This window comes from Nycticebus coucang, chromosome 14 (assembly GCF_027406575.1).
Source record: "Nycticebus coucang isolate mNycCou1 chromosome 14, mNycCou1.pri, whole genome shotgun sequence".
Taxonomy (NCBI): domain Eukaryota; kingdom Metazoa; phylum Chordata; class Mammalia; order Primates; family Lorisidae; genus Nycticebus; species Nycticebus coucang.
Genome location: NC_069793.1, coordinates 18,039,525 through 18,067,198, shown reverse-complemented (window position 1 = coordinate 18,067,198; position 27,674 = coordinate 18,039,525). Strand labels below are relative to the sequence as shown.

Here is a 27,674-nt window from a genome sequence, read left to right as displayed (position 1 = left end):
ACTGTGCTACAGGCACTGAGCCCTCTCTAGGCAATATTCCCCTGCAACTTAGCTTGGTTACAACCACCCTGAATTAACTTCTAACTTTTATGTTAGAAGTTTATAATAAAATCTTATGAAGGACCAGGCGGTGCCTATGGCTCAGTGAGTAGGGCGCCGGCCCCATATGCTGAGGTCAGCCCCGGCCAAAATGCAACAACAACAAAAATAGCCAGGTGTTGTAGTGGGCGCCTGTAGTCCCAGCTGCTTGGGAGGCTGAGGCAAGAGAATCGTGAAAGCCCAAGAGTTAGAGGTTGCTGTGAGCCGTGTGAAGTCATGGCACTCTACCAGAGGGCGGTACAGTGAGACTCTGTCTCTACAAAAAAAAAAAAAAATGTTACGGAGGACCATAGATATACGACCCCTACTTGGCCTACAGTTTGGATGAAGCAAGACTGAAATGGCTGGACTAGTACTTTGAGCAATCCCAGGCCTCGGTGAAATTTCTCAGCAGTCCAACTTGCACTGGGAAATCCGAAGTCTTGGCACCCTCTGGTGGTAGACTGGTTGTCACAGTCAGACATGCTTCTCAACTAGGAACAGGCACGCACACGTGTATGTGCAGAGAAGCCACAGGATAAACATGCCATGTTTTCCTAGATCATCTTTACTTGAAGATTTTTGGGGAGAAAAAGGTAGGCGATGCAAAACATTTTTATAGTAAAACAAATGCAGATAATATAGAATAGTATATAAAATTTACATTACTTTTTGAGACAAGAGACATAAAAGACATTTCAAGCTAAGCTAGCTATGAGCTTCAGGTTGTATTCCTAAACCCTGGGCAAGGGAAGAGAACCCTGCATGCTCATTCTGATCTATTATGGGTGCTGCAGCTTTGACAGAGAAGTCTCAGAAGCAGCAAATTAAGTGCTTACTCATTTGGCAGCATCTCAGTGGGTTATTTAAATAAGTGAAACCATAGGCTTTCTCATTTTAGAGCATTTTAACCTGCTTTTAAAGGGCCTGAGCAAATAGGACCTTTATGCTTGATTTGAATTTTATTTCCTCCTGAAGTGATTTTCCCCCTCCTATAAACGTGTTAATACGCCGAACAGAGAGCACGACATACGAGGTGGTCAGTATCCTAAGACCCCCCCCACCCTGGACTTCAGCCCACATTACCAGATGTGGGATTAAGAATATACTTAAGGCTGTCATCAGGAATTACAAAACAATCTACTCACCTTCTGCAACAATAATAAAAAGGTAACAAAATGAAAAACTGAAGAACAAAAGATTATATACAATTAGAACCATATAATGATGTAACTTGGTGAAGACTTAGCTCTTCAAGAAAGGGGCTATTGCTGCAGCATTTGCTTTTTGTATTTAAAGTGGTAACAAGAACTTCTGGGGAAAAAAAGTCATTATATATTTCCTTTCCAAATCTTGCTTATTCTCTCTTATCATCCTTTTTCTTCACTGTTGCTGATACTTTACCATTCTGCAGTAATAGACTGAAGGTGTGGACGCCTCCCATAGAGATTTTCTAGGGTAACATGGCAATGAATTGTCCTTTTGTTGAAGTATGAGAGACATTAACCAAATGTGCTTAGAAGCATGTAATGGGAGGCAGATTGTGGTGGATGCTGTTGAATTTCTAGGATCTATCCAAGGAAAGGTCATTCATAAACTCCCATATAGTTTGCCTTATTAATTTCAAGTTTTATAAAATTATTTCTTTCTTCTTGGGATTCTACTCTTATTTTACGAAGCCTTAAACTGAGACCCAAATCACACGACAACCTGCCTCTACCTTTAGGAAAATACAACCTTCTATTTAAGTGAAATGAGAATGTGGAGGAAAAGAGTCCCATTTCGGAATAACTAAAGAGGACATATCAGTGGTAAAATTATGTTGTGGTAGGAAAAAGAACAAAAAAGGCAGACACCAAACACCTCCATTTTCCCAAGATTAAATGATTATTAAAAAAGCGTGCCACACTGTATAGAAATCAACATTCTCTCCCATAATTCTGTGCGTCTGGGACTATAGTAATGTCACTGTCCCTGCCCCACATCTTCAAATTAACATTCTCAGGTCACAACAATAAGTCTTCCCAAAGGGGACCTTCCGGAAAAACAAGCTATTTCCTCGGCTCATATTTCCCTGGAAAAAAAAAAACACACACACAAATAAAGTCTAGCATGAAGATGAGGTTGGCCAACCCAAATCAGCAGAGAGATCCAACTGGACATGTTTTTGGGACACATACTAAAGGAACAGGGCAAAAGTGGGATGATCACTAGGGGGTAGGGATCTGTAACCTCTGACAGGTCGACTACTGCAGAACCAGATAACTACAACTTCTCTTTATTGGTAAGGCCAGAATTTCTTACTTACTCAGACTGTCCAGTTTAGATACTGGCTTTGCTACTTTCTGGCTGGGTTAGCAGATGACTCAATATGTGTGAAGCACTTAGAATAGTGCTTAACACTCACTAAGTGCTAGCTTTTATTTATTTTTTAATGAAATCTTCAGGTTTCTAAGGAGTACTCATAAAATCTTACAATTAAAGTAATAACTGAACACATTCTGAGGTGTAAGTCTCAACTCTCCCCAGTATAGGCTGTGTGGCCTTGGGTTACATAACTGGCACTAAACTGCTCTAAGTCTCAGTTTCTTTTTATGTAAAATGGGATTACAGTGCCTGTTCTTATTCAGTTATTTTAAGAATTACATGAGCTGATACATGGAAATCTCTTAGTATCATGTCTGGTAAATAGTAAATGCCCAATCAAGATTTGCTATTGTCTCAACCACCTACAGGATCAACTATTCCATATGTATGTTTAACACCCTAATTCAGTTTTTATCTGCTTTCTTCCTATTAACAGGAAAGAAAGTAGAGGAAGAAAGGCTATCTTTCCTTTTGAACAGGGATCACACTAGGAAGTTGTCCAATCAAGAGTGTAAAATTCAGATTGAAACTCTGAATGTGCATGGCAGGCTTCAACTGAAATTAAATCACTCAAGTGTTCTTGTCTGGATTTGCAGAGGGGCCTGCTGGACATGCATACTGCACAAAAGTGGCCACAAGTGACATTTAAACCTTGTCATTCAGAGTTCAGACTGGGGTTCACTGAGCTCTGTGAACAAAGGCCTTTTTCATATTTATCACTAGTGCTATAACATAACACAAAGAGCTTCTTTATACACTGTCATATGCAATCCTTTAAAAAGTGGTGCCCACTCAAAAACAGCTTTGAACTGATGGTCATTTTAATGATATGAGTCTCACTATGTTGCCTCAAACTCTTGGGCTCAAGTGATCCTTCTCCTTGGGACTACAGGTGCATGCTATTGCTCCTGGGCATTATTTTATTTTCTTTTAAACCTGTGCTTAGATTGAGCAAGACTTTCTGGCTGCAGGTTATGCACATCACAGTAGTAACAAAGCACAAATTGCAGTATGGACAACATCATCTACTCATAAGACTCTACAAGTATGAGACCAGCACTGTTAATACCACTGTGACAAATAATTTGTCATAAATAAGTAATTTCTCAATTTTCAATTTCCTCATCTATACTATGGAGAAACACTTGAATATACAAGGAAATTCTGAATTTAAAAAAAAGAAAGTTTGGAAAAAAAAAAGAAAGAGTCTGAAACCAAGCCTATGTATGATTTTAATAACCAGGGTAATTATCCCTGGACCCTATTTGTAACTCGAATGTGGTCACTCACATGGCTTCTAGACCATCACACTGAGGGATTCCCACTTCTTCATTACCTTTGCCAATGATTTTTCTAAGCATTACATTTAACAAGAGTTAACGTAGGATTCCAGAGACATTTAAAAAAATAACCAAAAACTAAGACCAAAACCAAATTGACAAGAGAGAGAGAGAAATACCTCCTTTTGTAGCATGCACCAGCAATCTAGCCAAGAAGTATATATTGGGGAGTAAGGAGGAGATCCACCAGCAAGCCTGAAACAAAAAGATTAGCTATTCGTGTTAATCTTTATAAGACATTCCCTCAAGAGTTTGATAAACCTTCATCAAAATAGTTTTCTTTTCTTTTTTTTTTTTTTGCAGCTTTTGGCCCAAGCTGGGTTTGAACCCACCACCTCTGGCACATGGGGCCGGCGCCCTATCTGTTGAGCCACAGGCGCTGCCCCCTATCAAAATAGTTTTCCATGTAGAAAGCTTCCCCCAGAGGCAGTATTAGGTTTTTTTTTTCCTTTTTTTTGAGACAGAGTCTCACTCTCTCATTTGGTAGAGTGCCAAGGCGTCATAGCTCACAGTGACCTCAACTCTAGGGCTCAAATGATCCTCATGTGTCAGCCTCCTGAGTAACTGGGATTACAGGCGGATGCCTGGTTAGTTTTTCTTTTTTGAGACAGAGTCTCCAGCTATTGCCTTGGGTAGAGTGACACAGCATCATCATAGCTCACAGCAACCTCTAACTCTTGGGCTCAAGCAATCCTCTTGCCTCAGTTTTTTTCTATTTTTAGTAGAGATGGGGTCTTGCTTTTTTTGCTCAGGTTGGTCTCTCCAACTTGTGAGCTCAAGCAATCCACCTGCCTTGGCCTCCCAGGGAGTATTAGTTTTTTTTTTTTTTGAGACAGAGTCTCACTTTGTAGCCTTTGGTAGAGTGCCATAGTGTCACAGCTCACAGCAACCTCTAATTCTGGGGCTCAAGCAATTCTCTTGCCTCAGCCTCCCAAGTAGCTGGGACTACAGGGACCTACCAAAATGCTTGGCTATTTTTTAGAGATGAGGTGTTGCTCTAGTTCAGGCTGGTTTTGAACCAGTGAGCTTAGGCAATCTACCCACCTCAGGCCCCCCAAGTGCTGGGATTACAGGTGTGAGCCACTGTGCCTGGCCGGCAATATTAGTTTTAATGAAACAAATTATATGGGAGCAAGGGAAAGATCAAATATCTAAAATGGATTTCCTTCACTATATTTAGGTTTCACTGAATAAAGAGAAAGTTAAATCTTATTTTCTAAAACATTTCAGTTTTTCATTTATAAACAGACGAAACTCTAGAACACAGCAAACACATGATTAAAGAGTAGGAAAAGGGTGGATGGCGCCTGTGGCTCAGTCGGTAAGGCGCTGGCCCCATATACCGAGGGTGGCGGGTTCAAACCCGGCCCAGGCTGAACTGCAACCAAAAAATAGCTGGGTGTTGTGGCGGGCGCCTGTAGTCCCAGCTACTCGGGAGGCTGAGGCAAGAGAATTGCTTAAGCCCAGGAGTTTGAGGTTGCTGTGAGCTGTGTGAGGCCACGGCACTCTACCGAGGGCCATAAAGTGAGACTCTGTCTCTACAAAAAAAAAAAAAAGAGTAGGAAAAGGGGATTTGAAAACTAATTGGTATTTACAAAGAACCTAAATGTGACAACGGATATAAACAGTGGTGACCTGGGAGCACCTATGGCTGTGAGCGCTGGCCCCATATAACGAGGGTGGCAGGTTCAAACCCGGCCCTGGACAAATTGCAACAAAGAATACCCTGTTTCCCCAAAAATAAGACAGTGTCTTATATTAATTTTTGCTCCCAAAGATGCGCTAGGTCTTATTTTCAGGGGATGTCTTATTTTTCCATGAAGAAGAATACGGTACACATTTATTGTTCACCGCAACCCGTCTGCTCTGATCCTCCTGTTCTTCTACACGCATCTGCAAAGTCTCCTCCTCTCTCCTGCCCCGTGCTCACGGCTCACTCCAACCTCCGCTCAGCCTCCAACAGCAGTGACGTCAGGACTCCGTGTAACATCACTGGTTGCTAGATACCAGTCGGGGCAGCCCTAGCAACCAGTTTATGGTAAATTAATTTTCATTCTGAAACAGAGCCTGGGGGGGGGGCCTTATATTTCACCCAGAAGGAAACCTGTAAGTAGGTCTTATTTTCAGAGGATGTTTTATTTTCGGGGAAACACGGTAGCTGGGTGTTGTGGCGGGTGCCTGTGGTCCCAGCTACTTGGAAGGCTGAGGCAAGAGAATTGTGTAAGCCCAAGAGCTGCAGGTTGCCGTGAGCTGTGATGCCACAGCACTCTACCCAGGGCGACATAGTGAGACTGTCTCACAAACAAATAAACAAAAAAAGAAATAAAAGTACTTACCCACAGTTGTTTACAGCCATAAGATTAGAGACAAGCACAAAGGGATAGGTCAACATACTGGCAAAAAACTGTAAAACGGCAAAAAGATAGCTGTGTTATTAGGTCATTCCTTCTCCCCTTCATTCTCCCCTTTCCTCTCCCTTAAAGGCCTGGTGCCATTGTTATCAAACACTCCAACACTGGTCTGACTTTCTCGGTACTAAGACTAAGTTGTGCATTTTTGAGCCTGGAAATACTTCTTCCTCTTAACATACCACTACATCAAGATTGTAACAAAAGGTCAGAAGACTTCTCTTAACATTGTAACTGAGTCTTCATTCAAATCAAACTGAACTACATTATTTAGGAGAAAAAGTACACCTCTTTAAAAGCTGACCAGCACCAAACCACACAGGCTGTTACTACTGTTGCTGTGAGGTAGGACCTCTGAATCATTCTTACTTTTGACAAATATTAACATATTTGAGGGAAATTTCCCAGTGAGATATCTGGTTATCTTAAAGCAGTGATGACACAGGCCACATTTAAAAGAAAAACAAAACATCACTATTCCCAGGAGATTAAAATAATTAAAAAAAACAAAAACAAAAACAAACTCACTCCTGTGACAGCTTGGGAATAACTCTTCATTTCATTCATGGTGGAAACCTAAAACAGGAAAAGAGCCTTAAGTTAACTGCCCACAACTCTATCAATATATTCTATCTCTAAATCATCAGTTTCTTTAACAGCTTGAAAATTAACGTTGAGGATAAAATCATAACAAATACTGATTATGAAAAAAAAAGGGCAGTGATCAAAATGATCAGCCTGATTTGACATTAACAGATTCGTATTAGGCTAATCTAACATGAGGAACAAATGTAATAGCCTCAGGATCTCAAAAACAAAAGATTGGTAAACTTTTTCCCAAGTCATAGAAATATAATCCTTAGAAAATTACATTTACACTACATCCAAGGGACAAGTCACTAACTCTGCATACAGTTAGCTTTGTACCAGATGCTTTGGAGAAGATCTCTATACTCAAGAAGATTGAGACTGGGTGCAGGACTCACGCCTGTAGTCCCAGCATTCTAGGGAGGCCGAATTGGAAGGACTGCTTGCGCTCAGGAGTTCAAGATCAGCCTGAGCAAAAGTAAAACCCTGTTTCTATTAAAAATAGAAAAATTAACCAGCTGTTGTGGTGGGCGCCTGTAGTCCCAGCTACTTCAGAGCCTGAGGCAGGAAGCTCACTTGAGCCCAGGAGTTTGAGGTGCTGTGAGCTAGGCTGATGCCACTACACTATTCTAGCCTGGGGCAACAGAAAATAAAAAAATAAAAAAGACTGAGATTCACTAGTCACATACTCAGTTTTTCATCATGTCATGGAGCTATCTATAAAGAGTCCCCACAACTGCTAAGATATGACAGATAACTTCTAGATAAGGCTTATTCTCAAAACCTCTCAGTCTGAGGTTTCTAGAAAGCCCAATATAGGAGTCTCCTTAACACTCTATATTAAAAGAAAAGCCTCAGCTATACCACAAAGCTGTCTCTGCTTCATCATGTCCTCCAAGACTAGTTGTCAATAAAGAAGTGATCTCCTGGGCGGCGCCTGTGGCTCAGTCGGTAAGGCGCTGGCCCCATATACCGAGGGTGGCGGGTTCAAACCCGGCCCCGGCCAAACTACAACCAAAAAATAGCCGGGCATTGTGGCGGGCGCCTGTAGTCCCAGATACTCGGGAGGCTGAGGCAAGAGAATCGCTTAAGCCCAGGAGTTGGAGGTTGCTGTGAGCTGTGTGAGGCCATGGCACTCTATCGAGGGCCATAAAGTGAGACTCCGTCTCTACAAAAAAAAAAAAAAGTGATCTCCTTAAAGCCCTAAACTATCACAGGGCTAAATCTCAGGGCTAAAACACTCTATCTATACCTCAAGGACTTTCTGGGTCCATCTATCTACAGTACAGGTCATTCCACCTATACTAGCCTTTGAAAATTTGACTAGTAAGTTTTAGCTATATAATGCTCAGTCTGGCAAACTGTCACTTTACTTAAATGCTAACCTAGCAGCCAAGTGAATACAAAAAGCCAACATCAGCACACCTCACCAAGGTCACAACCTACCCCACTGTCCAGTGCATAGGTATTGACGAGGTAGGCCAGTGAATTACAGAGCCACAAAGAAATGATGTCACCTAGGAGGCGAGGAACAAGACCCCTACGTGAAGAAACAATAAAAATAATAAAAAATGTGATCAGTAAAAAGATAATCTACTCAATATAAATACTTCTCAAGGAATTAAGAGATTGCAAAACATTTTAGGGAAGAGAAAGAGATCTCAAACGCCAGAATCTAGCCCTCATGCCCTAATTCATTCTAGTTAACACAGCCACAGTCAAGGATGATTTCTAACGACTTCTGTCACCTAAAATGCAGGGCAGCTATACCCCTTTGAACTATGGCTAACACCTCATTTCACTATTAATAACTATAAGCAACGAGGCAAAATGTTTATGAGGCACCTTGGAGAAGGGAATTAACTACAGGGGTTTCTTCAACTATCCAATATTGACATTTGGCAGGGCAAAAGATGAGAAAAACTACAAAGTAAGAGTGGTCCGAGCACAGGTACAGAAGAGAAGCACCAAAGACATGGTTCTAGCATGTGAGTGACTAGGGGAGGCGACATGGCATAGTGGGAAGAACATTACCCCACCTAAGCACCACCGGTTTTTAATCTCTAAAATTTTAGAGACAGGTAATAGCTATCCAGCCTGTCTCCCAGAGTATTTATTTATTTTTTAAGAGAGACAGTCTCTAAAAATGCATATGTGCAGTCTGGAATGTAGTGACTATTCACATGTGTGATCATAGCACACTATAACCTCAAACTCCTGGGCTCAAGCAATCCTCCTGCATCGGCTTCCTGAGTAACTGGACTACTGGGCATGCACCAGTGTGCCTGGCTCTCCCAGAGTACTTACGATACTCAAAATCATGTTTGTGGAAACATTCTGAAAATTAAAAAAAAATACATGTTAAGATGATTTTCCCGGCTGGATGTTGCAGCTCACACCTATAATCCCAGCACTTTGGAAGAAAGAGGCAATAGGATTGCTCCAGGCCAAGAGTTGGAGTCCAGCTTGGGCAACATAGAGACTCCACATCTACAAAAAAACTCCAGGCATTGTGGTGCACACCTACGATCCTAGCTACTTAACTAGTAGGCAGGAAGTAGGTGAAGAACTAGGACTAGGTAGGAGGCTGAAGCACGATGATAGATTGAGCCCAGGAATTCGAGGCTATAGTCAGCTATGATCATGCCACTATTACTCCAGCCTGCAGTAAGAAAGTAAGACTTTCTGTCTCTTTTAAAAAAAAAATATTTTCTGGCTCGGTGCTTGTAGCTCAGTGGCTAGGGCGCCAGCTACATACACCACAGCTGGAGGGTTCGAATCCAGCCCCAGCCAGCCAAATGACAACTATAACCAAAAAATAGCCGGGCATTGTGGTGGATGCCTACAGTCCCAGCTACTTGGGAGGCTGAGGCAAGAGAATCGCTTAAGCCCAAGAGTTTGAGGTTGCTGTAAGTTGTGACGCCACGGCACTCCACTGAGGGTGACAAAGTGAGACTCTGTCTCAAAAAAAAAAAAAAAAAAAATTATTTTCCTGTTTTTAAAAAAATTAATTTTCTTCCTTTTTTTACTGTACATAATTGGGAGCTTACTACAAGGGTAAAAACTTGGAATTAATGTACATGTTAAAAAAAAAAATTCTAGGCCAGGCGCAGTGGCTCATTCCTAGCATTCTGGGAGGCCGAGGTGGGTGGACAGCTTGAGCTCACAGGTTCAAGAGCAGCCTGTGGGTGGCATCTGTAGCTCAATGGGTAGGGCGCCAGCCACACACACTGAGCCTGGTGGGTTTAAACCTGGTGGGCCAGCTAAGGCAACAATGACAACTGCAGCAAAAAAATAGCTGGGCGTTGTAGTGGGTGCCTGTAGTTCCAGCTACTTGCGAGGCTGAGGCAAGAGAATCACTTAAGCCCAAGCGTTTGAGGTTGCTGTGAGCTGTGATGCCATAGCACTCTACTGAGGGCAACATGGTGGGGCTGTTATCTCAAAAAAAAAAAAATAACCAAAAAACAAAAACAACAAAAGAAATTTCTCATTTTAAATGTTTTAAATATCTAGAAGCAAAGGTTTGGGATCTTTGCTAGAGAATTTAAGACAGAAGAGGCCTAAATAGAGCTTAACATGAAACAAACACAAGGAATATATTTTCTTTAGGAATTAAACACTCATACAAAAATCCCTAACACACAAGTCAACATTTACTCACGCAAAAAATCCCAGGATGCCCTCTTCCCGATAGATGGTTACTATGGAGTCACAAAGTCCACTAGGTATATGAGAAGGAAAGGTAAAACACATTAAGATTATTTTGAAGCTATGAACAAAATAATTTCAATTACCACTTTGGACAAGGTCAAATTATAACCCCCTTCCCTTACACTCGTCTAGCACCCTCTCTCTCAGCAAAGACAAGGGTAAATTAAATTCGGAGATAAAGTGAAGGCTGAAGAAATATGGAGTCAGGATGCGTCTGGGTTCAGTGGCTCTGCAAAGTTCTCTGAGATCCTGGGTAGGTTCCTAAACCTGCCTGGGCCTGTCTTCTCCAATATTACTGGTTCTTGTGCAGATTAAATGATAAAAGAGATACACATTTTTATTTAAATTCTATAAACTCTGAGGTTATCATAAAAATATGAAGTAGTATTACTCCAATACTTTGCCTGCCACAGAACTGTTCAAGCACTTGAAAACGAAAATACTTACCAGTACTTGGATTCTCTGCCAATGAATTGTACCATAGACCTCAGAGTGATTACTGTGGAACAGAGAAAAAAAATTTTAGAACTATATTGAGGCCCGGTGCAGTGGCTTATGCCTGTAATCCCAGTACTTTGGGAGGCTGAGGTGGGAGGACTGCATAAGCCCAGGAGACAGAGACCAGCCTGGGCAAGAACAAGGCCCTGTATCTACAAAAAACAAAATAAAATTTAGCCAGGCATGGTAGTTAAACAGCCCTGATCAAAAAAGATTTTATCAAATCTGTCTAACAGATTAAACTTTTATCAAATAGATTTGATAAAAGCCAAAACAAAACAAGCAAGCCAACAAAAGTCACGTAGGCAAGGCACTTTAGTCAACTCCCATTCAACCTAAGTAATTGGCAGGAGAGATCAAATCATAAAAGAAAGACAGGAAATCAGATTTCAGTTGTCAACTGAAAACATACCGTGGAAGGGATGTGTGATGAGGGTAGCAGCAGACCGAGCAATCATCTCTCGAGTAGTCTAGAAACAATCAACACACATTTCTGAAATCTAAATAAATGACACTCAAACTCCTGTGAGAAGGAATGTGGGTGGATATTGTGTTACAGGATAAAAAAAGTGTGCAATACAGCACACCCATCCTGGAGTCAGGAAGAGTAGCTAGAATGGGATCTGATAAAATACACACTATCATTTTATCATCCCTTTTACTCATGGATTTCTTTCTTTCTTTCTTAGTTTTTGGCCAGGGTCGGATTAGAACCCACCAACCCACCACCTCCGGTATATGGGGCCAGCACCCTACTCCTTGAGCCACAGGCGCCGCCCAGCACTCACGGATTTCAATGTTCCATTATAGTTCCCGAAATTTCTCTGCAAATACTTCTGTTATTTTCTCAATTTTATAGATAAGAGGAAAAATGCAAGGAAACAAGGAGGGTAACTAACAATCACCAGGTTGACTATGATGTTTGTATTGAGATTATAAAGTTGCTCTCTTATTGCGAGTGATTTTGAAGAAAAACTATCTCTGCTAGACAAACATCAGGCTCCATTTAAATCGCACCAACATTTCGGGAAGAAGAGAACAACTTTGTTTTGCAAACACAGCTCCATGACTGTGCAGTATTATAAAGCTACTGAGTTTATCCCAATTTATCATGCTAGTCTAGCACTCTATAATGAAGTAATAAAGAAAAAATGATTACAATCCTGGAAGATAAGGCCTGGGATTGCAAGGACTGTCATTTGCTTTTGCATTTAAATATTATCTTCAGTCACTTAATGAAAATACCCTGCAACCTTCTTCCAACCACAGTTTTGAGAAGATCCAATGGGACAGGATGGATGGGCTAACTAAAGTTAAGAAAATGCTAAAAGCTTGGGCAGGGCACGGTGGCTCACGCCTGTAATCCCAGCATTCTGGGAGGCTGAGGTGGGTGGATTGCCTGAGCTCACGAGTTTGAGACCAGCCTGAGCAAGAGTGAGACCCCCCGTCTCCACTAAAAAAAATAGAGAAACTGAGACAAGAGGATCAGTTGAGCCCAAGAGTTGGAGGTTGCTGTGAGCTATGACGCCATAGTGCTCTACCCAGGGCGATAGCTTGAGACTCTGTCTCAAAAATAAATAAATAAATAAATAAATAAATAAATAAATAAATAAATGCTAAATGCAGGCCAGGTGCAGTGGCTTCACCTGTCATTGTAGCACTCTGGGAGGCCGAGGTGGGAAGATCCTTGAACTCAGGAGTTCAAGACCAGCCAGGGCGGCGCCTGTGGCTCAAGGAGTAGGGCGCTGGTCCCATATGCCGGAGGTGGCGGGTTCAAACCCAGCCCTGGCCAAAAACCACAAAAAAAAAAAGACCAGCCAGAACAAAAGTGAGACCTGTCTCTACTAAAAAGACAAATTAGCCGGGTGTAGTGGTAGGTGCCTATAGCCCAGCTACTCAGGAGGCTGAGGCAAGAGGATCACTTGAGTGCAGGAGTTGAGGTTTCTGTGAGATAGGCTTATTCCACTGTACTCTAGCCTGGCAAGAGTGAAACTCTGGCAAAACCAAACCAAACAAACAAAAAAAAAGCCTAAACACATATCAATACATATATCCCTGCTTTTATTTATTTATTTTTATAGACAGGGTCTTGCCATGCTATTCAGGCTGGAGCGCAATGGTTATTCACAGGCACAATCTCACTTCTGATATCAGCACAGGAGTTTTGACCGGCTCTGTTTCTGAGCTGGCACCCCCCCAACCCATTCCCAGGAGGTTACCCTATTGATGCTGAACTTAGTGTGGACACCCAATCGGCATAGTGCACTATAGCCCAGAATTCTGAACTCAGCAATTCTCTGGACTCAGTGATCCTCCAGCCTCAGCCTCCTGAATAGTTGGGACTACAGGCATGTGCCACTGCATCCAGCCATATCCCTACTTTTATACAAACTTACTTTATGAAAATGTACAGAAAACAGAGAAAATTTATCTCACGCCTAGTAATGTTTTGGAATGTTATATTTTAGAGAGTACCATTTCTTGGAAAATTTTTTTCCTTTTTTTTTTTTTTAATTTTTTTATTTTTTGCAGTTTCTGGCCAGGGCTGGGCTTGAACCTGCTACCTCTGGCATATGGGGCTGGTGCCCTACCCCTTTGAGCCACAGGCACTGCCCGGAAATTTTTTTTTTTTTTTTAGAGACAGAGTCTCACTTTATCTCCCTCAGTAGAGTGCTGTAGTGTCACAGCTCACAGAAACCTCCAGCTTCTGGGCTTAGGATATTTTCTTGCCTCAGCCTCACAAGTAGCTGGGACTACAGGCGCCTGCCACAACGCCCACCTACTTTTTATTGCAATTTGGCTGGGGCTGGGTTTGAACCCACACCCTCGGTATATGGGGACGGTGCCCTATCCACTGAGCCACAGGCGCCGCCCCATTTCTTGGAAAATTATGTCTTCACTGATGACAATTAGACAAGGTGAAGACTAAGTAAAAAAAGAGCAGCTCTGAAAGCAAGGCACAGAAGACATGCCAATGGCAGAAGATGGGGAGGGAAACGGGCGATGAGGAACATTTAGAATAACGTCATAAAAGCACTTCTGGACAGATAATATCCAACACACAAAGGGCCCAATAGCAATTTAATACTTCCATGCCTAAGGTATTCAATATTATTCAAAGATTTTCAGTAGAAACCTTTTCAATTTTATCTTTTTTTTTTTGTGATTTTTGGCCAGGGCTGGGCTTGAACCTGCCACCTCCAGCATATGGGACCGGCACCCTACTCCTTGAGCCACAGGCACAGCCCAAAACCTTTTCAATTTTAAAGATGGAAATCAATGGGAAAAATGAGTTTCCCTGAAATCCATCCGTTCTGAACATTAGAACATCCATCTACTCTTCTCTCTCTTTTTTAATGTTATACATATAGTTAAGCCCGATAAAGAGAAGGCTCAATTTCATTTAGGAAGACACTGAACATAACAGGCCTGATAATCCTGGATCCACAGTTGCTGCATGGCAGTTTGATCGAGGTGAATAGCGCAGGACATGATTTGTCTCTTACCTCCTTGATAACCCGGTCAAAGCAAGATGAGACTTCTTTCTGTTCATTTCCAGGTCCCAACTCCTGGAAAACAAAATCAAAGAAGACAGAAATCTTGATGGATTTAAATAGAATTGTCCAAACTGGTGGCCACCCCACATGCCAACACTCACTGAGATGAAAGGGAAACTGACTGCTTGACTTTGCTCCTAAAGAGGCCCAAACAGCAATAATAACTTGCCAGGGAAAGGCGTTCATGGTTAGAAATCAGTTCCAACATACCTCGCCCTTGTCATACTCCTGGTAATGCTACAGAAGAAAAGAAAAAGGATGATTATAGCTATTACAATGTCATGCGAGACAAGACATAAAATGAAAACTCTATTGGCAGAGAGTAAAATGAAAATAGCTTTAGATTTTTCAATTTTTAGTTTTTGCTGCAAATCTCCAGTTACCTTCTAATTAATCGATTGGAAGTAAGTGTCTCCAAGATGACCCTGTTACTAAGTTTAATATATTGGTCAGCTGGAGGAACATGCAAATCCTCATGAAAACTCCTATTTTAAAAAAGAAAACATGGGAGGCCAAGGCAGGTGGACTGCTTGAGCTCAGAAGTTCAAGACCAGACTGAGTAAAAGTTAGAACTCATCTCCACTAAAAATAGAAAAATTATCCAGGTGGTATGGCAGGCGCCTGTAGTCCCACCTACTTGGAAAACTTAGGTAAGAGGATCACTTGAGTCCAAAAATTTGAGGTGGCTGTGAGCTAAGATATCATGGCACTCCACCCAGGGTGACAAATAAATAAAACAAACAAACAAAAATCCAAAAACATTATGTACTTAACACATTTTAATGAAAAAACAGTAAAACTGTAGTCTAAGATTCCTACTCTTCCCATGTAAAAAACAGGACCAATACCAAATTAGGGCAAGACTCTTTTTTTTTACTGCATAAAACAAAAGAGAACTGATGTCATGCCAAAACAACTGAAAATGCCTCACTTTTCCTTTTGTATCTATTTCTAAAACGAGTAAGGGAGAAGAGTTTTTCTCTCCTTGAAAAGAGACCACGAACATTGCCAGAGCCCAGACCATACTGGAAGAGGATATATTATGTGTGGGATATTTTGAAACAGAATGTGGACTAGGTGAAAGTAATAAAATCAGACAATTGCGCTCCTTACTGCATAAGGATCAGTTTTATTATTTTCTAGCCATACCAAATTTAAAAGACACTTTCAGCTTGGCACCAATAGCTCAAGCAGCTAAGGCACCAGCCACATATACCAGGGCTGGTGGGTTTGAATCCAGCCCCACCCTGCCAAACAATAATGACAAGTACAACCAAGAAATAGCCAGGCGTTGTGGCAGGCGCCTGTAGTCCCAGCTACTTGGGAAGCTGAGGCAAGAGAATTGCGTAAGCCCAGGAGTTGGAGGTTGCTGTGAGCTGTGATGCCACGGCATTCTACCCAGGGCAACAGCTTGAGACTCTGTCTCAAACAAAACAAAACACTTTCTTTTGTAAAATGAGAAAAAAAAAAAACAAAACCCCCCCCCCACAGACTAGAGAACAAATGTCAAAATTCAGCAAAGTGCCAGGTGTGGAGACTTGTGCTTGTAGTCCCAGCTACTTGGGAGGTTGAGGCAAGAGGACTACTTAAGTGCAGAGCAAGACCAGCCTGAGAAAACTTAGTGAAACCTTGCCTTATCTGTTACAAAATTAAATTATCAAAGATTAAGTAGGATGGCGCCTGTGGCTCAGTGAGTAGGGCACCAGCCCCATATGCCGAGGGTGGCAGGTTCAGGCCCAGCCCCGGCCAAACTGCAACAAAAAAAAAACTAACCGGGCGTTGTGGCGGGCGCCTGTAGTCCCAGCTGCTCGGGAGACTTGAGGCAAGAGAATCGCTTAAGCCCAAGAGTTAGAGGTTGCTGTGAGCTGTGTGATGTCAGGGCACTCTACCTGAGGGCGGTACAGTGAGACTCTGTCTCTACCAAAAAAAAAAAAAAGGATTAAGTAAACTAGGCTGAGTGTGGTGGTTCGCACCTGTAATCCTAGCACTCTGGGAGACTGAGGCAGAGGGAGGTGCGTTGTCTGACCTCAGAGGTTTGAGACTAGCCTCAGCAAGAGTGAGACCTGCCTCTAAAAATATCCAGGCAGGCTCGGCACCAGTAGCTCTGTGGGTAGGGTACCGGCCATATACATGGGTGCTGGCGGGCTCGAACCAGGCCAGGGCCTACAAAAACAACAATGACAACTACAACAAAAAACTAGCTGGTGTTGTGGCAAATGCCTGTAATCCCAGCAATCTGGGAAGCTGAGGTAAAAGAATTGCTTAAGCCCAAGAATTTGAGGTTGCTGTGAGCTGTGACACCATGGTACTCTACCAAGGGCTGCGGAGTGAAACTCTGTCTCAAATAAATAAAGAAAAACAAATAAAAATAGCCAGGCACTGTGGCAGGCGCCTGTAGTCCCAGCTACTCAGGGAGACTGAGGCAACAGAATTACTTGAGCCCTATGAGTCTGAAGTTGCTGTGAGCTATGATGGTCACAGTACTCTTCTAGGGGTGACAAAGAAGATTAAACAAATTAATGTCTTCTGGCCAAATTCTAGGTCCTTGGCTAGAATTCATTCTGCGAATTTCCAACCTCTTTAAAAATTTTCTCATTTGTAGGGCTGGGCGAGGTGGCTCATGCCTGTAGTCCCACCTACACTTTGGGAGGCTGAGGCAGGTGGATCTTCTGAGCTCAAGAGTTGGAGACTAGCCTGAGCAAGAAGGAGATCTCGTCTCTAAAAATAGCCAGGTTCTGGCTTGGCACCCACAGCTCAGTGGTTCTGGCACTCTAGCCACATACACTGGGGCTGGTGGGTTTGAGGCTGGCCCGGGTCTGCTAAACAATGACAACTACAATACGAAAAAATAGCTGGGCACTGTGGCAGGCACTTGTAGTCCCAGCTACTTGGAAGGCTGAGGCAAGAAGATAGCTTAAGCCCAAAAGTGTGAGGTTGCTGTGAGCTGTGACAGCACAGCACCCTATTGAGGGTAACATAGTGAGACTTTGTCTCAAAAAGAAAAAAAAAAGAAATCTCTCATTTCTATACTTTTTTTTTACTCCATTGATAAAACTATTTTCCTGTCTCTTATACATTATTCTGAACATAGTATTTCAATTTAATTCTTTTTTATTTTTTTGAGACAGTTTCACTATGATGCCCTTGGTAGAGTGCGGTGGCATCACAGCTCACAGCAACCTCAAACTCTTAGGTTTAAGCGATTCTCTTGTCTCAGCCTCCTGAGTAGCTGGGACTATAGGCGCCTGCCACAATGCCCGGTTATTTTTGTTGTTGTTGTTGTTGTAGTTGTCATTGTTGTTCAGCAGGCCCGGGTTGGATTCGAACCCGCCAGCCCGGGTGTATGTGGCCAGTACCATAACCACTGAACTACAGGTGCTGAGGCTCAATTTAATTCTTGCTCAGATATACAGAACTCTTTCTTGTAAAGGTTAAAATTTTCTTAGCCCTGAAACCATCTTTCTTCTTTACTTTATAGGCAGATTTCAACACCTAGTACAGTAACAACACTATTATATTTCACTGGGCTATATTTGATATATATTCAGGGTACCTGGTTACCTCAAGACTATCTCACTTTTTCATTTCATAAGGAAGCTAGTCTCAATAATTTGACTTTTGCTATAAATCTATACATAAACCTCTTTGACAAGATGACAACTGTGTTTCTGTATGCAAATCTCACTAAGGTAACAGTAATACTTTCACTGAACCCAGAGAAGAGGATGGCTGGAAAACAAAAGTTATCAATTCAACTACATGGGCCCACGAACACTTTATCATATGACCAACAGACCACCTGAAATGGAGTTTCTAAATTCCATACACAGGGTTGACAACAATAAGTATTAAGAACAATAAAATGGCCTGGCATGCTGGCTCATGCCTATAATCTTAGCACTATGGAAGGCCGAGGTGGGTGCAACTGTTTGATCTCAGGAGTCTGAGACCACGCTGAGCAAGAGTGAGATCCCCATCTCCACTAAAAAAATAGAAAAATAACTAGCCGGGTATAATGGTGCATGCCTATAGTCCCAGGTACTTGGGAGGGTGAGGCGAGAGGATTGTGTAAACCCAGGAGTCTCAGGTTGCTGTGAGCTATTATGATCCCATGGCACTCCACCCAGGGCGACAAAGTGACACCCTGTCTCAAAACAAACAAACAAACAAACAGCTGGGTGCTATGGTGGGTATCTGTACTGAAGGTACTGGGCAGGAGGAATCCTTAAGCACAGGAGAGCACTCTAGCTTAGGGCAACAAAGAGAGACTCTGTCTCAAAAAAAAAAAAAAAAAAGACTGAAAGGAAACACAGTTTCCATGTGGGAGTTGGCTGCAAAACCTCTTCAATTCAAATCAATAAAGACTGAAGAGAGGCTCAGTGTCCTTAGCACAGTGGTTAATGGTGCCAGCCACATACACCAAGGGTGGTGGGTTTGAACCCGGCCGGGGCCAGCTAAAACAACTGCAACAAGGGTGGCGCCTATAGCTCAAGGAGTAAGGCGCCGGCCCCATACACCGGAGCCCCAGCCAAAATAACTGCAACAACAACAACAAAAAAAAAAACCCAAAAAAACTGCAACAAAAAAATAGCTGGGCATTGTGGTAGATGCCTATAGTCCCAGCTACTTGGGAGGCTGAGGCAAGAGAATTGCTTAAGCCCAAGAGTTTGAGTTTGCTGTGAGCTGTGACACCAAAGCACTCTACCAAGGGTAACATAGTGAGATTCTCTCTCAAAAAAAAAAAATCTAAGAGAATTTAAAATCTAATCCAAGGCCGGGTGCAGTGCCTCATGCCTATAATCCTAGCACTCTGGGAGGCCAAGGCAGGTGGATCACTTGTGCTCATGGGTTCCATACCAGCCTAAGCCAGAGTAAGACCTTATCTCTAAAAATAGCCAGGGGCGGTGCCTGTGGCTCAAAGGGATAGGGCACTGGCCCCATATGCCAGAGGTGGTGGGTTCAAACTTAGCCCCGGCCAAAAACTGCAAAAATAAATAAATAAATAAATAAAAAATTAAAAAAAAAAATAGCCAGGATTTATGGCAGGCACCTATAGTCCCAGCTACTTGGGAGGCTGAGGCAAGAGGATCACTTGAGCCCAACAGTTTGAGGCTGCTGTGGCTGTGATGCCACGGTACTCTACCAAGCGTGACAAAGTGAGACTCTGTCTCAAAAAATAAATAAATAAAATAAGATAAAATAAAAATAAAATCTAAACACTGGCTGCAGTGGCTCACGCCTGTAATCCCAGCACTTGGGAAGCCGAGGTGGGTGGACTGCCTGAGCTCACAAGTTTGAGACCAGCCTGAGCCAGAGTGAGACCTTGTCTCTAAAAGTAGCCAGGCGTTATGGCAGGTGCCTATAGTCCAAGCTACTTGGGAGGCTGAGGCAAGAGGATCACTTGAAGCCAAGAGTTTGAGACTGCTATGACCTGTGATGCCACGGCATTCTACCAAGGGCAACAAGTGAGACTCTGTCTCAAAAAAAAAAAAAAAAAAAAAAGTCCAATCCAATTAGGTCATGAAATTGTTCAACAAAATCATGATTTTTGCTAGAATAGAGCAGAAGTTTTCTTTGTTTTTCTGAGACAGAGTCTCACTATATCATCCTAGGTCGAGTGCCATGGCATCACAGCTCACAGCAACCTCAAACCCTTGGGCTTAAGCAATTCTCTTGCCTCAGCCTCTCAAGTAGCTCTCAAGTAGCTGGGACTACAGGTGCCCAGCCACAATGCCTGGCTATTTTGTTGTTGTTATTACAGTTGTCGTTTAGCAGGCCGGGGCCGGGCTCAAACCCACCGGCCTCGTTGTATGTGGCTGGTGCCTTACTCACTGAGCTATGGGTGCCAAGCTAGAGCAGAAGATTTTTAAAAAGTCATTATTTGCTCATCAGATGTTAGGTGTTTAAAACATTAGAACTGGGGCTACCTTAAATGCTTAAAAAAGTATATGGAGGATTGTTATGAAGTACCATTTATTTATTTTTATTTATTTATTTATTTTTGTGGGGTTTTTTTTTTTTTTTTTTGGCCGGGGCTGGGTTTGAACCCACCACCTCTGGCATATGGGACCGGCGCCCTACTCCTTGAGCCACAGGCGCCACCCATGAAGTACCATTTAAATGAGCAGTTAGTAAACACTTAGAATTTAACACATCTGATATATTGTACAGAGTGAAAATATTATTTACATTTGGTTAGTATACACTCCAATATTTTGAGAGTTATAGTGTAAAGGATAACAAACTCTTGGTGCCAGCAGGAGATAGAATTACCAACTAGAAAACCCCTTAGTTTACTCTCAACCACATTCATGTTATTTCTTCTTTTCTTTTTCTGGTACAAAATTCTTATTCACAACACCTTTTAAAATATAACACAGAGAAATTCTGTTTGGTAAAGCACTTTCTAAATAGTAAGACTGCCTTAAAGGTTAATTCAGTTTGATCTATATAATTGGTGCAACTTAGAAACCAGTACAATCAAAATTATATTACAAGGTTAAGCATTACTAATAAGAAAAAAGCTGGTGGGTGGCACCTGTGGCTCAGTGAGTAGGGAGCTGGCACCATATACCGAGGGTGGCAGGTTCAAACCTGGCCCCAGCCAAACTGCAATTAAAAAAAAAAAAAATAGGTTCAGCACCTATAGCTCAAGCGGCTAGGGTGTCAGCCACATACACCTGAGCTAGAGGGTTCAATCCAACCTGGGCCCGCCAAACAACGACAACTATAGTTGTCTCAGCTACTGTGGAGGCTGAGGCAAGAGAACTGCCTAAGCCCAAGAGCTGAAGGTTGCTGTGAGCTGTAACATCACAGCACTTTACTAAGGGCAACACAGTGAGACTCGGTCTCCAAAAAATAAAATATTAAAAAAAATAAAAAGTAAGAAAGCCAGCAAAAGGCTTCGCGCCTATGGCTCAGCAGCTACAGCACTAGCCACATACACCGGAGCTGGCGGGCTCAAACACATCTTGGTTTGCTAAATAACAATAACTACAACCAAAAAATAGCCGGGCGTTGTGGTGGGCGCCTGTAGTCCCAGCTACTTGGGAGGCTGAGGCAAGAGAATCGCTTAAGCCCCAGAGTTTGAGGTTGCTGTGAGCTGTGACACCACAGCATTCCACTGAGGGCAATAAAGTTAGACTCTGTCTCAAAAAAATAAATAAATAAATAAAGCAGACAAAATAAAAGGATCACTAAAAAAGAAACAAATGTAACTTTGATGCTTTTAAAAAACATTTTATGCAACACCTCAAGCATACAGAAAGAGAAAATAATTTAATTTACTGATGCATCCACCACCAAGGCTAGACAGATGTTAACTTTTTTTTTTTGAGATGGAGTTTCACTCTGTCACCCTTGGTAGAGTGCCACAGCACCATAGCTCACAGCAACCTCTAACTCTTGGGCTCAGCAATTCTCTTGCTTCAGCCTCCTTAGTAGCTGGGACTATAGGCACCCACAACTCCCAGCTAGTTTTTTTCTTTTTAGTAGAGACAAGGTCTTGCTCTTGCTCAAGCTGGTCTTGAACTCCTAAACTCAAACAATTGGCCTCTCCCTGCTAGGATTACAGGCACAGGCCATTGCTCCTGGCCTTAAAGTAAGTTTTTAGCTGTAGCCCTGGGTAGAGTACTGTAGCATCACAGCTCACAGCAACCTCCAACTCCTGGGCTCCTCGCCTCCCAGGTAGCTGGGACTATAGGCCTTTGTCACAATGCCCGGCTATTTTTTGCTTGCAGCGGTTTGGTGGGCCGGGGCTGTACTCAAACCCACCAGCTCATGTGTATGTGGCTGACACCTTAGCCACTTGAGCCACAGGCGCTGAGCCTATTTTTTTTTTTGGGAGGGAGGAGGAAAGAGTCTCACCTTGTCGCCCTCAGTAGAGTGCTGTGGCATCACAGCTCACAGCAACCTCCAGCTCTTGGGCTAGGGCGATTCTCTCACCTCAGCCTCCTAGAAGCTGGGACTACAGGCACCCATCACAAAGCCCAGCTATTTTTGTTGCAGTTGCCACTGCTGTTTTAGCTGGCCGGGGCCGGGTTCGAACCCGTCACCTTTGGTACATGGGGCCGGCGCCCTACCCACTGAGCCACAGGCACCGCCCTAAAGTAAGTTTTTTTTTTTTTTTTTATTGTTGGGGATTCATTGAGGGTACAATAAGCCAGGTTACACTGATTGCAATTGTTAGGTAAAGTCCCTCTTGCAATCTAAAGTAAGTTTTTTTTTTTTTGTAGAGACAGAGTCTCACTTTATGGCCCTCGGTAGAGTGCCGTGGCCTCACACAGCTCACAGCAACCTCCAACTCCTGGGCTTAAGCGATTCTCTTGCCTCAGCCTCCCGAGTAGCTGGGACTACAGGCGCCCGCCACAACGCCCAGCTATTTTTTGGTTGTAGTTTGGCCGGGGCCTGGTTTGAACCCGCCACCCTCGGTATATGGGGCCGGCGCCTTACAGTCTGAGCCATAGGCGCCGCCCAATCTAAAGTAAGTTTTTAATAGAAAACATTAAATGGCTTGGTGCCTGAGGCTCAAGCAGCTAAGGCGCCAGCCACATACACCTGAGCTGGTGGGTTCGAATCCAGCCCGGGCCCGCCAAACAACAATGATGGCTGCAACCAAAAAAATAGCCGGGTGTTGTGGCGGGCCCTATAGTCCCAGCTACTTGGGAGGTGGAGGCAGGAGAATCCCTTGAGCCCAGGAGTTGGAGGTTGCTGTGAGCTATAATGCTCTACTCAGGGGAACAGCTTGAGGCTCTGTCTCAAAAAAAGAAAAAAATAAAAGAAAGAAAACATTATACTAGAGTAACCCTAGAAGTAAGGGTAAAATTACTTCAGAAAAAAGATGTATGATTTTGCTAGATTCCTTTTTTCCTTAAAAGAAATAAACTCAGACATATAGGTGATCAAATAAGTAAATGTATTTAATTTCTCAGAATAACAGGTTCTGAGGAAAGTCATATAGATCAAATCATTTACTCCCCTCTGTACAAATTCATTCCTTTTGCTTCACAGAAAGAAATAGGTATTTCAAGAAAATGTTTTTCAGAGGATAAAAAAGCCAGGGTTATAAATATCTTCAAAAGTGCTCTTGATCAATAAAATAAACTGTATATAGAAGGTAAGCAAAATCGGCGGCGCCTGTGGCTCAGTGGGTAGGACACCGGCCCCCTATACCAAAGGTGGCAGGTTTGAACTCAGCCCTGGCCAAAGTGCAACAAAAAATAGCCGGGCTTTGTGGCGGGCGCCTGTAGTCCCAGCTGCTCGGGAGGCTGAGGCAAGAGAATCGCTTAAGCCCAGGAGTTGGCAGTTGCTGTGAGGTGTAACGCCACAGTGCTCTACCGAGGGGGACAAAGTAAAACTGCCTTAAAAAAAAAAAAGTAAGGGGGGCAGCGCCTGTGGCTCAGTGAGTAGGGCGCTGGCCCTATATGCCGAGGATGGTGGGTTCAAACCCAGCCCCGGCCAAACTGCAACAACAACAACAACAAAAAAAATAGCCGGGCGTTGTGGCGGGCGCCTGTAGTCCCAGCTGCTCAGGAGGCTGAGGCAAGAGAATCACATTATGCCCAAGAGTTAGAGGTTGCTGTGAGCCGTGTGACGCCACGGCAGTCTATCCGAGGGCAGTACAGTGAGACTCTGTCTCTACCAAAAAAAAAAAAAAGTAAGCAAAATCTATAGGAAGATGAATTGATTTTCGTCTTACCTGTAACACTTTACCATGGACCACAGTCCCAAGGACTCCTGAACACAGTCGTGGAGTTAAGCCTGTGAACAAACCACGCTTTCCATCGATGCTGGCAATATGCTGAGCTAAGAACACAAGTTGGATATTTAAGTTCCAAGAAATAAACACAGAAATTTCAAAAGAAACACGCCTTCTATATATTCTCTTTCAGTAAAACCTCCTATCACAATCCTCAATGTTATCTAATCCCAAATAAACCAAAGATACTTACCATAACAAAAGAGACCAGGAAGCTGACACACTTGCCGCCCAAAAATATTTCGTCCTATTGTAGGAGGAAGAGGCTCATATCCCACCTTTAAGCAAAAGAGAATTTATCAATATTAAGCAATATTTCCAAAAATGCCTTGTTTGCATGGTTTTGAATAAAAAACAAAATTACAGGGCAGCACCTGTGGCTCAGTGAGTAGGGAGCCGGCCCCATATGCCGAGGGTGGCGGGTTCGGACCCAGCCCCGGCCAAACTGCAACAAAAAAATAGCCGGGCGTTGTGGCGGGCACCTGTAGTCCCAGCTGCTCGGGAGGCTGAGTCAAGAGAATCGCGTAAGCCCAAGAGTTAGAGGTTGCTGTGAGCCGTGTGATGCCATGGCACTCTACCCGAGGGCGGTACAGTGAGACTCTGTCTCTACAAAAAAAAAAAAAAAAACAAAAAACAAAACAAAACAAAATTACAGTTACAGGTTAGATGCCCATAGCTCAGTGGTTAGGGTGCCAGCCACATTCACAGAGGCAGGGGGGTTCGAACATGGCCCAGGCCTGCTAAACAACAATGACAACTGCTACAACAAAAAAACAATAGCCAGGCATTGTGGCTAGCACCTGTAGTCCCAGCTACTTGGGAAGCTGAGGCACGAGAATCACTTAAGTCCAAAAGTTAGAGGTTGCTGTGAGCTGTGACACTACAGCACTCTATGAGAGCAACATAGGGAGACTCTGTCTCAAAAAAATAAATAAAAAATAAAAAATTATGGGGGCAAGACGTGATTGCAAGAGGGACTTTACCTAACAAATGCAATCAGTGTAACCTGGCTTATTGTACCCTCAATGAATCTCCAACAATAAAAATAAATAAATAAATAAAAAATTATGGTTATAATTTTTAATGTAAGTACAAATGCAGTTTAGTTTTCCAAGGCAATGAAGTATCCTCTTTGTCAGCTTTTTGTTCTGTAAACTGATAACACTGGGTTCAATAAACTCCAACCATAAGGCAGAGACAGTATGTGTACCAAACTGAAAACAGCATAAGGGAACTTTTGTGTTAGGAAACCTATAGTTCTAAAAAGCCTCAAAAATATTTTCTAAAGAAAACCTTGAATATTCTTTACATTTGAACAAAATGAGAAGACTGATGTTAAGCAGCATCAACTGCATAGATGGCTAGCTAGGCAAAACACTCAAAAGGCAAATGCAGATATAGCTGGATAAGTCACTTAAGAAATAATAAGAAGTTGGGTGGTGGCTGTGGCTCAAAGGAGTAGGGTGCCAGCCCCATATGCCGGAGGTGACAGGTTCAAACCCAAAACTGCAAAAAAAAGGAATAACAAGAAGTTCATGTTAAATTAACAAAATGTTATTAATGTAATGAAGGGCATTTTATAAAGTTGATGATTACTACCTTTGTTATATACTTTGTTCAGATAATGATAAAAAAATATTTGAGAGAATAAACTCTATAGGACATAGTTTCCACTCTATTACTGTGATTCTTAATTTGTCCTATTAAATAACTCCTGCCTGAGCTCCCTGAAAGTGCTACCATGCAACTATCTTTCAAACAAAGTATTTCGGAATTTCACCAAAACCCGAGATACACATAGATGTTGTGAAATCAGAATTAAGGATACTTGAGTTTTTGAGGCCAGAGCTCTCAATGTCAGTAGAAAACTCGGTCACCTAGAGAAATATTGAGTAGTGGGTTAGGGTTATACTAAATGTACTGCAAAATACTGTTATCTCAGATGCTATCTAGCCCTAAATGTGCCATTTTTGTTTTAGATGTCATGGCACATTTCAAAGGAAGCCTCTGTTCTAAGTTCATATAATTTATCTTACCTAGTACAACAGCCTTTTACGTAAGGAATCTGAATCCATGTGGGTCAACTCAGCAACAAATAATTTGGATTAGCAACAACTCAAGAATAAGAAATGTGGCCATTCCCAACATACTGCGTACTTCTTATAGGTTAGACAGTGAGCATTGGGGGTTCTAAAAACTGCTGTATTCCCTGGCACAACGCAACCCTCAGTACGTCAACACTCAATATAGATTTTTTAAAAACTGAATGACCTCCCCAATACAGAGAAATTTAGAAAAGCAACTGAAAATGCTACCTAAATCTATAATCTGGCCTACCTGGCTGTGAATATAAAATTATTATACCATCTAAGAATTATTTTACAGTAGAGTAGAAACTAACACCTCTGTTTAAGCTGACTAAAACTCTTCCAGCTTAACTGATTTCCAGCTCAGACAAATGTGATTTTCATTGTCATAACCCACATGGGCTGCCGCTGGAAAGTGCTCCCAAATTTGCCTTGAGCCGCCACTTCATTATCACTTCTGGATGGGCTCCTTGTGTTTATCTGGTGCTCAAATCTCAGAACAGAAGAACAGCAGTAACAGTAGCAAAGAAGAGAAAGGAAATAAAAAATAAAATGCTGGCTCCTCTCTAATTTCAAATTTGCCTTCAACTGAATTTCATGTCTTGTGTTTGAGATTATTATTTTTTTGAAGCTGGGGCGAGGAGTGGCGAATGCTACTTTCAGAGGGAGCGAGAGGGGAGGATTAGGCGGCGATCCGCCAGGATCAACCTTCGGGAAGAAAAAACAAAGTTCAGAGGTGCCACAAGGGAAGGGTAGGGTGGCAGTTGGGTACGGGAGGAGAGGGCCTTCAACGCTGGACGGGCAGGCGAGACCTCGGGGAGGCCACGAGGGGCCACGGGACGGTGAAAGTTGTCCCCGGAGAAGGGAAACAGTAGCAGGGAAGGAGGAGCATCTCGGGAGACTTAAGGGCCCGCAAGGCTGGAGCCGATCTTCAGGCGCCGCGGGCAGAAGCCACCGAACAGGGTGCCGGAAGGGGAAGGAAGGGAACAGCGACGACTCGTACCTGGATGAGCACTTTCACGTACATGAGCGGCTGGGACAAGATGGTGAGACCGGAGCCCAGGAGCACCTGACTGGCCGCGTCCGCCATGATGGCACCCGCGGACAGACCGACAGACAGACAGACACACCAAGCGACCTAGCAGGCGGGTCCCAGATCACGTGCCAGGGCCGCCGGCTTCACTGGCCCGCCCGCGGCGCGCGCACACCCACGCACTGGTGCGCGCCGCCCCGCCCCGTCCCCGCCCACCACCCCGCCCCGAGAAACGGCAGGCGCTCGCGAG

General features: G+C 43.1%; 1 protein-coding gene across 2 annotated transcripts; it reads right to left on the bottom strand.

Moving 5' to 3' along the window:
* Nucleotides 1–1,945: 1,945 nt before the first annotated feature.
* Nucleotides 1,946–27,674, bottom strand: MTCH2 (mitochondrial carrier 2). 2 transcript variants are annotated; one of them, XM_053560747.1, is made up of 13 exons: nt 27,395–27,674; nt 24,498–24,582; nt 24,245–24,351; nt 14,758–14,784; nt 14,497–14,559; nt 11,403–11,460; nt 10,940–10,991; nt 10,443–10,502; nt 8,228–8,321; nt 6,722–6,769; nt 6,122–6,189; nt 3,905–3,980; nt 1,946–2,152 (listed from the first exon to the last, which is right to left on the bottom strand). In XM_053560747.1, exons 1-13 carry the CDS (start codon nt 27,479–27,481, stop codon nt 2,066–2,068), a joined length of 912 nt encoding a protein of 303 aa, XP_053416722.1. In that variant the 5' UTR covers nt 27,482–27,674; the 3' UTR covers nt 1,946–2,065. The 2 variants fall into 2 exon arrangements, with proteins under 2 accessions (XP_053416722.1, XP_053416723.1); XM_053560748.1 differs by lacking the exon at nt 14,758–14,784 and having other exon boundaries at nt 27,395–27,646.

What these genes read in the sequence shown, in the direction of transcription:
- MTCH2 (XM_053560747.1), bottom strand. Translation starts at nt 27,481, where the DNA reads ATGGCGGACGCGGCCAGTCAGGTGCTCCTGGGCTCCGGTCTCACCATC. An exon ending in TCCTGGTCTCTTTTGTTATG is followed by an intron (nt 24,352 to 24,497) that starts GTAAGTATCTTT and finishes TTGTGTTCTTAG; the next exon opens with CTCAGCATATTGCCAGCATC. An exon ending in GGCATCCTGGGATTTTTTGC is followed by an intron (nt 8,322 to 10,442) that starts GTGAGTAAATGT and finishes TTCTTCACGTAG; the next exon opens with GGGTCTTGTTCCTCGCCTCC.